At 26.5% G+C, this 17093-nt stretch overlaps 1 protein-coding gene across 2 annotated transcripts in view; it reads left to right on the forward strand.

Annotated features, from left to right (window-relative positions):
• LOC114119225 (head-specific guanylate cyclase) overlaps positions 1 to 17093 on the forward strand; it is a 243658-nt gene that overhangs the window by 137135 nt on the left and 89430 nt on the right. For both annotated transcript variants that reach the window (XM_027980726.2, XM_050202563.1), the window contains exons 8-9: positions 3102 to 3241; positions 7077 to 7256. In XM_027980726.2, the coding sequence (XP_027836527.2) occupies positions 3102 to 3241; positions 7077 to 7256 (320 nt within the window). The remainder of the gene's footprint in view (positions 1 to 3101; positions 3242 to 7076; positions 7257 to 17093) is intronic.

Below are 17093 nucleotides of genomic sequence, written 5' to 3' on the forward strand. Positions count from 1 at the left end.
ATGATTACTAAAAAACTAAGAACTTGTTGAGAATTGTGATATTAACGATATGATTTTTTAAATTTAAGTATTACATCAGATGAGTTTAATTTAGATTCAATATTATGTACACTGTTCTAAAATTAATAATTCTATATTCGTCAGTAATAAGTGAAATTAAAATAAATAAATAAAAATTCTTGATGCTATCAATTAGTTATAAATGTTTTTTTTCTATATATATATTCGCGGACAATTTAAATATTATTAGGCTTAAACATTTAAATCTAATAACAATAAAAATAACTATAAAGTATGTAATTTTAAGACTTAATGGTTTTATCATCTTAATAACTTTTAAATTAAATAAATAACAACTTCATTTTGTTTTAAATAAAGTTGTGACCATTTCTTGTGTATATTATAGTATTCATATTTTGTACAGTTTAACATAAATTTCATTTAATATGTATAATATTTATTATGCATAATCCTCTGAAAACGTATTTATTTGATGAAAAATTACTTATCCTTCAAACCATACTATAATATGGCATATTTTTTATTCGTAATTATTTATCTTATGATTTGAAATTAATTTAATTTAATAATTATATTAATAAAATGTTGGGATTTTATGGCCTAATATAATTTTCTGTTTCTCATATTCATATTTGATCATTTTAAGTATTTTAATATTACCAAAGTTTCTAGTGAAACAGGCAACATCATAAGACTAATTAATAGTACTCGGATTATCTTTATCAGACAAATCAAATGAGATATGTCTGTTATTTTTTTACAATGACAAAATATTTTACCATTTTGAAAGATTAATAATTTAATTTTAGCTTTTAAGCATTTACTGTAGGTTATTTAGTCCTTTTACGTATCAAATTCTGACATATTGTTCAATAATCTTCTTCACTTTAGATATTTAATCTATATTCTATATGATTTAAATCTCTCTGTACTTCACAGTGCCAACCATATTGTGGTCTTTCTTGTGGAAGTATCTTATTAGATTTGGCAATTAGTAATTATCTCATGACTCATAAGAATTTCTTCATTTCACCAAATTATATCCACCAGAAATTCTAGTATTTTTGTTTTTGAACATTGTGGAATATTGAGTGCACCTCAGTCAGTAAAAGATTTTTCTCGCTTCATATTAGTATGGTAGGTATTAGTAAATATCCTATTTTAGCGTTACATATAAGTTATCTTTTATTTTAGAGACATATTTTAGTGACACTTTTAATCGTCGATTACAGATTTTACAGCTGGAAGTATTGGATTTTCTGCAGTTATATTTATTCTTGCTTCGTTTTGTATAAAATTATTATTATTCAGTTCGATACCAAAGTATTTAAAATGTTTTATTTATTCAAATGTATATCGCTTTTATTGTTGATATTTTTATATAATTTAAAACTATACTAACAATATATTAATTATATTAAACAGACAATGCATTTTTATAATTTATTCCAATACCTTTAAATAATATTATACAACAAAACAATGTCTATGTTTATTACATCAAAATATAAATTAAATCCAAACTATATATTTTTAGAAGTATACAATTTTAATATACACACATTTTAAATTATAAAAGATTGCTTAATTGTAAATTTTTCAAAGATATAAAAAAAACATATATTATGTTATGATATAATTACAACGTTTTAAAAAATGTTATTCTGTATATCAATGATTTAAGTACTACATATTTTTTGAAACCAAACTTTAAATATCTGTCCAACTTGTTTTTATTAATAATATCAACTTGTTAATAACTATACAACTTAATTGTTAATTCGTTTATGTATTTCTATAACAATATTAAATTCTTGAAACATCTATTTGGTGTGCAAAAATATTTTAAATAGGTAATAACATCTATCATGCCACCTCCAAGAAAAAATACTTCGATACCTGATTACTTAAAGTTATTATTCCTATTAAATTAAAAAATATATTTCCGCTTTAAATAAATATAACGATTTAGTATGTGATATTAATATATTTTATAACATAGGTACCTACTATAAAAACAATTGCTAATTGTAGCATATATTTTAAAATTTATAATTTAATGGTAAATTAAATAGTATATGATTTATGTCAATATTAAACTTTATTATTATATAACTAAAAGAACATACATATTAATTTAATTAAAACTTACTTTTTTGTTGATTTAATAAAAGTACTTAAATATTTAGAATGATTAAATTATACATAATTGAGTTTTGAATTACAAAAAACTTAAATATTTTTAACTGATTAACATCAAGCTTAATAGGATTTTTTATTGAAAGTGCACAATATTTTTTCGGGGAAGTTAAGTATTAATCAATAAGATGCAATAACTTTAGGATAAAATAAGTCATTTTTTGTAGAAAGTCTCTCAATAAAATGTGTTTTTTTAAAGTTGAAGATTTTTAGAATATTATTATTCTTCTTATTATTATTATTATTATCATTAAATATAAAATTATGTAAAAAATATTATACTTCTTGATAATACATAATATTATAATGTATATAATTGTATTTAATAATTAGTATAAGTAGATATATTATTTAAAAAACCATTAAAAAAAAAAAAATAATAATAATAATAAATTAATAAATGACATATTATGCTTACGATGATTCCTAATATTAATTAATTGTGAATAGGTATATTTTATTTGAAAAAAAAAATAGTTCATTAACTAATATTATTGGGACAGTCATGTATAAGCCAAGTCGTACATTATTATGGCAAAAGATATACACCAATAAAATTATGTTATGATATCTATTTTATTTATTTAAATTTAATAAGTTACTATATTTTTATTTATTGATAACTGATAACTTAATTTTACATATTATTTATTGTTTAATAATATAAAAACATGATAACAATATAAATAATATTATGGTTTATTATTACAGTACAATATAATAAATTATTAATTACGTACATAATGTAACGAATTACGAGTATTTTTTAAATGTAACAACACCAATGTCGCCAATGGTGTAGTGTTAGTATTGTAATCTTCGTAGTATTTACTGAGAAAATAGTTTATAATACAATGAGTTGTGTTTTTTTGTGTTCTCAGGTCGATCAATTCACACGTATTTCAAGATCAGAAGACCGAAAAACGTTCGGCTCTCGTTCGACGGCATCGTGAACAGGGCTAACTCGCCGTTCGTGTTGACGCTGTGCTTACCCGAGCCGCTTAATCATAATTCTGCTGAGGTAAATATGCATAATATCATGCAAATATATTTTTTTATTTGTATGCCACCGTTACTTCGTTATTTTTTTTCTACGTTTCATTTTTCTGAACCACCTCACCGGCCTTATTATTGAAAATTAAAAATTAAAAAAGACAATCTTTATAGGTGATGCCGTTACATTATTTTAGTTAAGGAATATTTTAGTTAGTGAGGTTAAGTTTTTCGTTACAAATAATCGATGCGCTACGTACGTGACGCGTACGCAATATGATAACACATTTTACAGCCGTTTGCGCTGTTGGTGTTTCCGCGCCAGGCCGTCTCTGCGAATCAAATACCTGTCAACGCGCTCCTGACGGGATCATTGGATTAAGCTCTGATAAGTCATTACGGTGGTCTTCTTCGGGTCTAGATCTAGCGGGGGTGCGTTGACAAAACGTCACCCAATCAAATAATATTATGGTTTGCCGAGAAAACGGTTTATCAGCTTAACTGTAGAACTGTAGCGGATGCAGCACTGCAAAGATACTATATTCGCTACAATATGGTTGTTGTTAACTTATAATTTCCAGCCGTCATTTTTATTTTTATTATTGTTTTTTTGTTTAATTGTCATCGTAATAAGAAAAAAATATATTATATTTACATGTACTTCTTACATACTGTCTTCGTTTAGGTAGCGAAATGAAATCACACAAAATCTTGACTAGTGTAACGGTGTTTTTGTCAAAAAACTAAATTTTAAACACTACATACCATTTTTTTTAGAGAATAATATTTTCGATTTAACGTCATTATAAAATTGGCATAACTTTTTCCAAAATAGTTTTTTAGAATATTCTAGGATACAAAAACTGAATTCGTAACGCTTAGTTAATTAATACGGAGTAGTGATGACCCGTATTTTTGAAATTTTGAGTAACAACTACGTTCATCTAAATTGTAAATACTTTTATCTAATTGATTTTTCGTATGAAATTAAATTTTTATGAACCAAAGTATTCCAATAAATATTGTTCTTTAAAATAAAAAATTATGTTGCGTTAAAAAATATAAAACAAAAAAAATAATGGTTTAAAATAAACCAAATGTATACATACATAAACCATTGGGGTACCATTGGGCAAATAGTACAAGCATTTGTATTAAGTGCGGCTGCTTAGTATATTGTGTAAAACAGTAAAACGAAGATAATGCGGAGAAATTCTTGTAGGTTTTTAGTTTCAGTTTCTTATATTTATACAACATAATTGTCATTGAAACTGTCTTAAATATATAATTAATCTGATTCATATTAAATTAATATAGAGTTGGTATATAAATGGATTAATGTTTAGATTATTCTAAAACTTTTTCAAAGTAAAGAACAAATTAATAGGCATTTGGGGTCTTATTATGTAGTTATCATTTACCGAAACTACATTTTAATTAACAGTAAACCTATAAATCGGAATAAATAAGAACATGATTTACAATATCAATAAGTTGCTGGTTAATCTGATGTGTCACTTATTACGATTAGAATAGCAAATATTAATTATCATAATATTATGTATAATGTTGGGAATTTACTTAATGTAAAATGGCTAAATAACGGAGTTGATGTTATCAATCTATTGTACATCATAAACTTTGGGACCTGTAAATCGTGTATACAAAATTATATTATGTATTGTATATTAACCTATTTCATTAGAATAATATTATTTACATAAAACTTTTGCAATATATCTGTACGTATACTTAATATTCTCATTCCTCTTATAATGTATAATATAGGATATAATACTATGTTGGTTAACAATTATTGCTAGTAGTACCTACTACGGTCATACCTATATAATACATAATGTGTTATGTCACTTTTTTAATAATTTAGTAATATTTTTTTTTCATAAAAGTATAGTAAAAAGGTCTATTAATAAGCGTAGAGCACTTTAATTCTATGGCATGATGGTTTTTAAAAGTGAAGTGTTTTTATATATATATATTTTTTTTTTGTTATACTCCAAAAATTAATCAAATACAATTATTATTTGTGATATTTAAAAAGTTGTGGTTCAACTTAAATAACACTTAATAACTTAAATGATAACTCTTTCTTAAATGCCTGGTCATTGTAATGCTTATAAAAATGTGGTTGAGTATATTTATACATGCATATAGGTCTCTAAGTAATAAATCAAACAATTGACTGCGGCCCGTTGAATTACACAAGATTTGAAAATCCGGTGACGTTGAAAATTCGTCTAATTATTGTTCAACTATTAAAACACGTAGGTATACATACGATGGTGCGTAATGGCTTGGTTATTGAACATTCACTAAAATCCTTCATTTGCACACATATGTGTACTTAAACATAATAATATATTGCAAAGTGTACACGTGTAGAGTATCTGTACAACTACAATGAATGTTTTAGTATATATTCGATGTGAAATAATGACGTGCAATTGAACGCCCTTTGGCGTTTCTTCGTTCCATTCTATAGGTAGGTAAAGTATCCATAATTTCGATAAGGACAATAGAATGAGTGAAAGTATTATACTAACGTAGATCGAAAACTCTCGAGAACCTACAGGTACTCCATATTAATAATATGTGTACACGTTATATACATAAAACGTACAACATGCGTATATAAAATATATTATAATACACACTCAATAATATAGGTACCTAGGGTTTTTATTTGCGGTAAAAACTTCATCGTGGTATGTAAAACGGGGCCCTTCCCGTTTCGTAAAATACAATATACATATACGTATATTATAGTCGAACGGGTCAATTATTCAAATTCGGGAATTTCAAAAATGCATTTACGTTGAATGCCGTGATGGCAATTTCAATCATTCCTTGGTGAAACCGAATTTTAAATTTATTTATTTTTTGTGTTTTACGCTTATCGTTGTTCTGTTCGTATTATAATCGCACAGCGATTGATGCCCACACAGGTTTGTGCGTTTTAGCTAGATACGTAGGTCTGAATTTGTCGGAATACCATGAGAAGCGAAACGGTAAATCATTAAAATAAAGTTTTCTGATTAATTTACACGTTGACAAGTCGTTCCTAAGTGATGTGGTTGTATAGTAGAGGACGTTAATAGTGACGAGAGTGCTGGAAACGGGAGATACGTACCAGGAGATCGTTATTATTTAAACAAGATCGGCCGTGTGATGACATGACGCATGATATTCGTTGTGGTAGGCGCCGATCATATTGGCCTAGAGGCAGAAGATAAGAGGGGAATAAAAAATAACAACATAATACCCTATTACGGTTTAGTATATACTCGTATATTTCGCATGCACTCAAACGGCGGCGACGGTTTTCGTAATAAAATATTATGTAGGTGCAACATCTATGTATTTATGTATATAATTTTCTTGAGCTACATTGTTTGCAATATTGACCAAATATGTGCACACGTGTCTCTTCTTGAAAACGAAAATCTCATACGTAAACGTATATAGGTAGTGAAAATATTTCACTTGTATGTTATTATATATTATATTATTATATCGATGCGGAAAAAAATATTACGTATTCACGAACGCACATCCAAATCGTTAACCAACGTGATATATATATCCTATATTATTATGTATACAGTTCTTATCACTATATAAGCAAAAACATTTTATATTTACGAATACAAATTTCTAGTCATCTCTTACACAAAACAGTAGTAATAGTATTTCTAAACGGATTTATTGACGAATGAGCTATAGTTTAACTTTAAATTTACCTTGAAAAATCTGCTTTTTCAATAGTTTTAATAATAATAAAAAAAAAACTTTAAAGTAATCCATAGTGTATATTAAAGATTTTTTTTTCAATGTAAACATAGGGATTGGAGTTCAAAGGACAAATGGTTTTGTGTAACGAATCCGGATCGTTATTGTACGTCGGTTCCCCACTGCTAGACGGACTGGACAGTCTGACCAGTAGAAGCCTGTTCATTTCGGACATACCATTACACGACGCCACTAGAGACGTGATATTAATCGGCGAGCAAGCTAGAGCTCAGGTAAGAAATTCACTTAATATTCATATAAACTTAGAATAATCTCCATTTTATGGTAAATAACTGATACATGAAAATAAAAATGTTATCGATTATCGGTGGTATACAGAAAAATAAAAAAACATTATTATAAGAACACCGGTGCAGTGGTAATATACACAGCTTATGAAATCCATTTTTTGAATTATATATTTTTATCTATGTATATAAATTAATACATATTTATCATATTTTATAAGCTTGAAAATTATCGAACCAATTGGCTCGAATATTGCTTTAGATTTGGGGAGAGTACTCATAGCTTAATTGTCTAACCCCTATAGGTTTCTATAGGGTAGCTTATACACAAATCTTGTTTTGATTCACAAAAATAGAATATGTTTTTGTTCATAGCATAAAATATATTGACGTTGATTACAGAAATAAGAGTGAAATTAATATAATTTATATAAAAGTTTGTCTAAAGCTATTGCTCACTCAAAACTGTTCGACCGCTAAATTTTGAGAACAATTTTTAAATTTTTTATAAAAATATCAGACAATTTTAGAAAGTAGTTTGAACCATTATTTTGATCAAATAAGCTAACAAAGTGAGTAACTGTGAAGTCTATTTGCACATGTAGTAAATAGTTACTCTAACACCAAGATTCACTTATTATATAACACCGTATTTTATATTTTTTTTCATTTTTTTCTCGGATGGAATCGGGTTATACGCATCTCGTATTAAAATACAAAATGTGATACACTATAATATAATATATCGAGTTATTATAGTATCGCGTGCATACTAACGATGGTATTTCCCATGAATCGACTTTGGGGTAAAAGCAGTTTAAACACTCCGGAAAAAAACGTCAACGACGACTACCTTGGTGCGACGAAACAATCGTAGCGGGTGGCATAATGTTACGATTTATAAAGAATTTATGTCGACGAGCCACTTCATTTGATCCGCAGCTACAGCTATATAAATAATCGTAATAATAATAATATTGATAATAAATGTAATGATGACGATGATGATAATGATGATGATGATATGATGTCTTGCCGGTGTTTTTTCACACCCCCTCAACAACTAAATATTCCCACCGGCTTATGCACTCGAACATCAGTGCGCCATCTATATAACACAACGATTTCGCGTATTTATTCCGAGAATGAAACTGTGTTTTGAAATATATTTTCATTATTTATTTTTATTTTACATTATTGCTGCTACCGTATCGAGTCCAGTTAATAATTTTATGTTAAAATACAAAATAAATCATTCAATATCCAGTTTATGTAGCTTGCTTTGAAGTAATTATCTCTGTACGTTTGAACTAACCACGATCGTTTCGCGAAAGTATGGTATAATATTGCAGCTATTTAAATTTATCTAATAATTCAAAACTAAACGAATTCTGGAAAACGATATGATTTGACTAAGTACCTAAAAATTAAATTTGGGGAGTGAGTATTATTGCATGCAATAATATTTAAACAATTTGTTATTATTTTACTAATATATTATATTATTTATAAATGATTGTAGTCTACTTATATAAATATATATATATTATATATTCATAGTAAATAATTGTTATCGTTGTTTCATCTTTGGTCCGATTTGTTTCATTTTGATGGGCATTAAAACATTTATTTGTTTTTATTTTAATAAAGATATTCAATGAAACAATGAAAATGAAAGCAATTTTTTATTTTCAATTTTTGTTCATCATCTTATTGTTAACATTAATTAAAAAACACTTAAATGAAACATAGTGTTTTAAAAATATAACAGTATAAAAAATAACAGTATTAAAAATAAAATGTCAGTGTATTCTTTCAATAATTGTTGACTTATATTATAGTTGTCTTTTTTATCGGACTTGGTAATTTGCAAAATAATGATTCCTACGATTTGTTTCTGTTAAGTTTTAATTCCACCGTTGAAAAATGTAAACAATTGCAGTCTAACTAATCACACCATTCTCCTCACCTATAGACGTAACATGATTTACACAATACAGTTTTTGTGTATACTACTTTTGCATAATTACTATCTCAAGTAAATTAATTAAGCTCGTTAAATTTTAATTGTTTTTTTTTCTTTTGGATAGTTTAAAACAGGTAAAGAGTTTTTTATCGTTTAAAATAAATAAATTTGCTTTTATAAAATCATAAAAAAACTTCATTTCTATTTGATTTTATTTAATATATCTTTTATAATTTCAATTAAGCTTTATATGTTTGCATAAGATCATTTTTGAAAAAATATTTTGTTTAGAAATATCGGATAAAAATTATATCTATTATGTTATGATTTTATCAACCACTGAAATAATATTTTCAAATTTTAATCGATGAGCTTTTATAGTTGAATATGAATATCGTGTTTTTTTTTTTTTGTAAATATTATATAAGTTATATAAATCAAATACTAAGTATAATAGTTATAATTTAACAAGAAAAATCGTATTAAAAAAAAAAAAAAAAAAAACATAAAACAAATCACATGTATTAATATATTTCATATTATCTATAATGCGTACTATAATATTTTAAAATCTAATTCCCTCCTAAAAACTGTTATTAGGTATCACAAATCACCCGTTTATCATGTCAATGTGTCATGTTATTGAGTGATCTACGCTAAATATTATAGTATTATTCTAAAGTAACTAAAATATAATGTAATGTAATATAGAGAAAACTCAAATTCAAAGTTTCTGTAAACTGATTGTCTCAAAATCACTAAGGATTGTAGTACTATAATTAATTTTCAACGAAAAATAATATCGTACACTTCGTACAGACAATAGAGCACAATAATAAATTGTTAGCGTATTTATTCATTATAAAATGGTTAAACTGATTATGATAAAGTTGTTATTTAATATCATTGATAATGATATTATATTATAGTGCCCCTCATAAATAGATCGGTTCGAAATCAGTTTGGGAACATTTTACGGTGGCGTGAACAACATCGAAACGTCGCGTCGTATAGCATAATATATTTTCGATGATTGCGAGAGGTCGTTTGTAACCATTAAACAGCTGATAGCCTATGTAAAATAAACGGAATAAGTTAGAATAAGAGAGGGGCTACCTATCGTTGATTTAATAACATTATAATGGACCACCAATTCGGATGGCTCATTTGTCAGTCAATTTTATGAGAAATGACCAGGCGCGCGCACGATCCGACGACAATCTCTTACCCGTCCGTTTGTGGCTTATATTTTGTGATTTTTTTTTTGTATCTTACGTACTTCGATTATCCGCATTTGATTCACCGCAATGCCGTCTATATATGCATGCATTATTACAGTAATAATCTTATTACGATCGTACGTCCGTTAAACCGTGCACCGCCGACAGACAAATTGAAAATCGTCTCCATGTAAACGTTATCGTAAAGCGGTTCCGGAAAACTGGTACGAGCGCTAAGTCGTCGTATATGCGCGCCGTTTGCAGTTAAAGGATTTACTGACCTACATAAAATAAGCTATAGAGATAAAGGGTTAAAACTCTTTAAAGATCCTTTAGACCTTTTCAGTAGACGACTTCAGTTACGACGGGGTTTTGTGTTGATGATGGTGGCTGTGGTGGGGTCGTGGTGGTAGTCGTTATAGCGGAAGCAACTCGGACTGAGGCACTCGGATATAGTCGACAACTCCATTATTTACGGTGTCTGGAGCCAGAGTTACTTGACGGATACAAAAACGTTATCTTTAAAACAATAAGCACATTATACACTATTGTTGCTAGCGAATAATAAATAATATACATACGACTTAATTGTCCGTTAGTTTGGGTTAACGACGTTAAAATTAATGTGCATGTGTGTGTTTTTTCACAAAACTCAATTGTATCACTTTATTTTCACACATTATGATTTACCTCAATTACACAAATTAATATTATTTGTTTGTTTTGATATTTTATATAAACTCGAATATATATTTAATTAATCGATAGTATAAATTCAACAGTTGCTATACAGTAAGCAGTCATATATAATCATAACTCTTGGTTGCCTTAAATTTAATTACCAAACATTATAATATTATTATTTACAGCTGTCTGTTTAATAATTACGATGACTGAAAAAAAATAGTAACCATAACATCACCGCAAAACCTCAGCGGAGGTTAGCTATTTCGGAATATAAAAATTGCTTAACCCCGCACTTTTATTTTTTTTTTAAATAATTTAAAAATCTTTAATAAAATATAAGTGTCTACGTAGTAACATCCCAAATTTTACTGTAATTTAAATTCCATAACGTTTCAATACTATCCACATAACACTGTGTGAATGTGTGTGTGTTTATTTTTAACGATAACCCGACGCCAAAATATAATACCATAAAATATAATATATTATAATTTATATTATAAATGTAAGTATAGCTATGTAAATTGAAAGGATATAATTCGATCAGACTATAACGTAGACATCCTTAAGACGACCTATAATACCACACAATATAAATAGTATATGTGTGTATTTATATATATATTAGTTTCGGAGAAACTCGAATAATCAAATATCAGCAAATAAAATTCAAATACAGCACATATAATCCTTATTTGCATGCCTCGTTTCACTCAAAAAACACGCACTTTTTTTTCATCGCAACATTTTTTTATAAACATAAAAACAAAAGTATATGCCTATAAAAGTTATGTAAAGTAGGTCATAGGATAATACTTATTATTATCATCTTTATAACTAAATAGTATTTAAATATCATGTAAAACGGTTGAAACGGTTATGGAATAAAAAATTTAATTTCTAGATACAATAAAAATCTTATGTTTACTTTTATACAAATAAATTTATATTTTTTCTTTTTACGAAACGATTAACATTCGATGTAGCATATTCAATAAAAAAAATATTACATTTTATTTGTTAATATAACATTGGTCCTACGAAAAATTTTATATAACAATAAAAAACTTTTCTAACCTAATAAAATTATAATAAAATAATATTATTATCATTCATATGTCAACAATAATTTGTAAAATGTTTTATAAAAAAATCGCTTATATATCCGTCACAGAATAAAATACACATAATATTCAGTGTATCGCGATAATGCATTACGACGTAATAATAACAATAATATTGCATCACAAAAACTCCGTGAATTAAAAAAAATGAGTAAAATCAAATTTTGCTGAGATCTAATAACTTTGAGTGAATCTTTGTCGTGTTCTTATTCCTTATTTTGATCTGCCAGTGTAAAAATTAGATTTTCGTAATGAATCAAGTAGTATTGGAAGTTTTTAATAGGATGCCACTGTGGGTCAAGCGTTAAACTACCATCGAATTGTCCGGTAAATAGCTATTAATTTCAAAATCGATCAAGTAAAGAAGCCACTTATAAATTATTGTCGTCAAATATTTGTACCGATGGATCGGAATTGATAATAGGTATTTTGTTTATAACGAAATCCTAATAATAAAGTAAAAACAATGGGCCAAAAACGTTGTAGTTCTCTACAGGATTTTCAACGATTAAGCGATTACAACTCGTATATTTTATGACGTATATAGTATATATTCTATTATTACAATATTCGAAACAAATGGACGATACATATCTTAATATTTTAATGATATGAGTCAACAAATGAAATTTGTTTATCATTCTAAAATTCTGATTATATATTATATAAATAATCAATTTTGCAACAACAAGAAAAAATAATATTTATTTCGGAAATAAAAATCGTATTGATTGTTTAGATAACCTAGCTATGTCCGGTTCAACACGAAGATGGGTGATTTTTTCCCCTCTGAGAAACTTGCTGACAACGTTTTGGCACCGAAACGACACGTACCGTTTGCCACCATTGAATTGGCTCGTTGTTTATTTATCAATACCAACAACGGTGGTCACGATCTTTGACTCATCAATACGTGTGCTAAAAAACAAATAAACAAATTAACGTTCGATCAACAGTGTAAACAGTTAGAAATGCTCTTTCGTTTTAGTGGTCGGTCGGTTGTTAAAAGTTTGTGATGTGGTCATATATGTACATATAAATAGCCTTGTTGACGATAAAATTTTGAAAAATAATTATAATTTTTAGGAGGGTGTTTTAAACTTGTTGAAACTAGATACTTTTAACAAAATAATATAAGCAGATTTAAAATCACGGATAACAGTTAAATAATAGCTAGGCATATTCTCAATAATTTAAAAATAAAAATGTATTGTATTTTCTAACAAATATTGCCTAGTTAGAGATAAAAAAAATGTATTATGCCTACTGTCTTTATTATATTATATGTATGCAATGTTATTAACCAAGCATTTTCATCCCCGTGTTTTCATTAACTAATGAATTTATTCAAATTCTCATTTTTAAAAATTTTAAATATACTTAAAGGCCATATTTTAAAATTATTGAGATTGTTTGTATTGTTTAGTAGATAATATAAGCTATCTAAACTTGAAATTTTTAAATGAGAGCACTTAAGTCACTTTAAAGTATTTAGTGGATAATATTTTTCTTAATGTGACTTATTCAAAATACAAACAAATAATTTTCCAGTAATTAAAATGTTTATACTAAGGATAATGGTCTTAAAAAGTAATATTATAAAAACATAAAACATATTATACATATAATATCGAACATTGTTTTTGTTATACTTTGACCATTTTTATAATTCATAAATATATTGATATATTAATTTAAATAATTATTAACGTTTAAAAATTAACAAAGCTCTTACACTTCTCAAATTCATTATTTTTTATCATATACGTACCTATAATTGTAGTACACTAAGTTAAAAAGGTAACTAAAAAACTATGTTCCAATACTAAATTTAGAATAACTGAATTATTGGAAAAGAGCCGGGTTTAGCATGTTTAATGAACCATTTTGTATATTAACTCATTTAATAACATACAAATTTCCATTTGTTAACCGATCGTATAAAATAATTATTTCATTAGCAATTTGAATGTTTTGTTTCTAACTCATTTCCCAGCGCCTATAATACATAATATATTGTACCCAGTTGAAGATAATAATATATCGATGTAAACGTTAGTAATAAATAATAATCTATCTATATGAGTTTCAAATACGTATGTCGCATTTTATATTTTACAAAAAAAGAAACAACCGAACTTGTAGTGTTTCCCGGGGCTTGCATAATATTCCCATTTAAACAATGGGGTAAAATTACGGCGAACATTTCCCTTTGGCGTATGCGAATAAGTGATCGTGTGCGTGCGTGCCTATGTAATTTGACAGCCGAGGTCGAGAAACCAATAATTGTCTAGTTCAAACATTCACGTTTGTAAGTTTAATACAATAAAATGTCGTACGTATTATCTGGTAAGACGTTTAAATAAGCAAATATGCGTGATTTCCAATAGGTACCACTCAAGTTTGACAATAGTTCTGCATCAAAAATAACTTTCAACTATAGTATAATTCGACGTCCACTATATGTTGTTATTACATGAGCATATCGGTATATGTCCTAAGTATATTTTGTCCGCGATATTAATTATGACCATGCTTTTAAATTGCACGTTGTTTTCTTCTCACCCGTCGAGATATTTCTTAACAGACGATTACTCGTCTTTTCTTTTTCATTTTTAATACCACCGCCCTCATTTTCTCTGACAATTTATTTTACTTACTCTATTTTATATTTTGCAGATAAATAATATAATTCCATAAATTATACAGTGCAAATATAAAAAAAAAAAATACATGTATAACACACATATAATATAATAACGTTAGGAAATGTTTAATGTATTCGTTTAAAATTGAATTGAACTCTCTATAAAAGTAATAGCTAATTTTAAATAGATACAAGTTTAAATAAAACGAAATTCGTAATTAAAATTAAATACCTACAGATATTAAAAAAAGTTGCAGTATTTCAAAGTTCTGAAATGGATTACCAAGTTCATGTTTATACTATAAAATTAAATTAAAATTATATTTTTTAATAATTTGACATTTGTTTCGTTTTACTTGATATAACTTACAAACTTTTAAAATATTATAGAAAACATTTTGCCAGTCTTTTTTTTCAATTTGCCCAATAAAAATAATGATTTCAAACAAATACAGTGTAAGTACCTACCTAAAATTAAAAGGCACAAAATATAATATTGTGGTTTTAAAATGTCTTCGAAAAATATTTATGTGTATGTATATTTATTTATTTTTCTCTTCACTACACTATAACATACATAGTGTTCATTTAATTGCGTTAAACGAGCTACATCTGAATTATTTTCTTAATATTTCAAACCAATTAGATGGATTAACAAATGACTTTAAGTGGCTTTCCGTGTACTGTATTTTAGTATTTATTTTTTTTCTTAACTGCTAACATGTTATTGAACTTATGATAAATACCCGACAATTACATTATAACTGAAATAATGCTGAATAATTTAGTCCAAACCTATAGTACATCATAGTCAAGTTAATAATTAAAAGTCAATATTTTATTTTACGTGTATACAATTGACACTGCAGTGAATATAGTTATTGTACAATACAATATACTATGTAATATGTATGTATTGTATATGACAATGTAAACAACATAATACCATGTTCAAATTACTTTTATGAAAATTGTTTGTATATAAGTATAAAACATGCACACCATACTTTTAACGAAGAGTTTTAAACAAGTAGCTTTCCAAAAATGTTCAAAACTGAAACAATAACCTTTTGTGATGCAACTATATAATATTACGTCGCACATAAAAATGATACATAATAGAACGATGCTCATTAAATTTATGATTTTGAAAACCTTCACAAACACAAAAGTCCACATAATATTTTAACGATAATCAATGTCGTTCTATAATATAAACGTTCATATTGACCACCCAGTGAGATAAATAACTATACATACTAACCTATGGATATAATATCCATTTTAAGTGTTTTACCATTATCACAACCGTTTTTCAATTCTTGGGATTCTTATATGACTTAAAGTGAATATTGTAAATTATTTAACGAATATGTTTTCTAAATATTTTTATTTACTTAGTTTAAAATGTCAACAAGTTAATTCTCAGTTATTAAAATAAATAAAATACAGATAATAATGCTAAAAATGAACCTGCAAAAATTTAAATTAGATATAATATTCAATCTAATATTCTTTATACAAGAACCATTTTTATAAATTATAAATATTGATAGATTAATATTTATGATTAAAATTATTTGATCATCATAACCCATATTTCTTCTAAAGTTTAGTAGAACTAAACTCATCATCAGGGTTTTTTATTTTTAGTTCACAAAATTAAATAAATCAAATCTATCTTATTTCAAAATTTTTATTTTGGTACATCACAATTTTCAAGAAAATATATTCAGCAATTAATTTATAGCAGAACATTATAATTCTCATTTGAAAAATTGAAGTTTTTATACTACGAATATCAGGTGTGGAAATTTTGGTCTTAAAGTATACTTGAAAATTCCAAAAATCAAAATTTGAATAACTGCATTAGAAGAAAAAAAACATTTTTTAGAATGTTGTTTAAATCATATATTTGTTTAGTTGCATAACTGATAGATAACAGTAGCTTAATTCTTTTGATTTTCATCAGAACAATTGTGTATGTCATTCCATATTGTTATATTATGAATTTCAAATCAATATATTATTATATGGGTAAAACTTTTCTAGCGCACTATTACTCTCTTCTTTAAGAAGTTATTTTAATTTGTAGTGGAGTGAGCCTGACAATGGCAGGGTTGAATCTGAATGACGGCGGGGGAAAAGGGAGTAGTATTTTTTTTTTACACTATACCG

The sequence above is a fragment of the Aphis gossypii genome, chromosome 3 (assembly GCF_020184175.1).
Source record: "Aphis gossypii isolate Hap1 chromosome 3, ASM2018417v2, whole genome shotgun sequence".
Taxonomy (NCBI): Eukaryota; Metazoa; Arthropoda; class Insecta; order Hemiptera; family Aphididae; genus Aphis; species Aphis gossypii.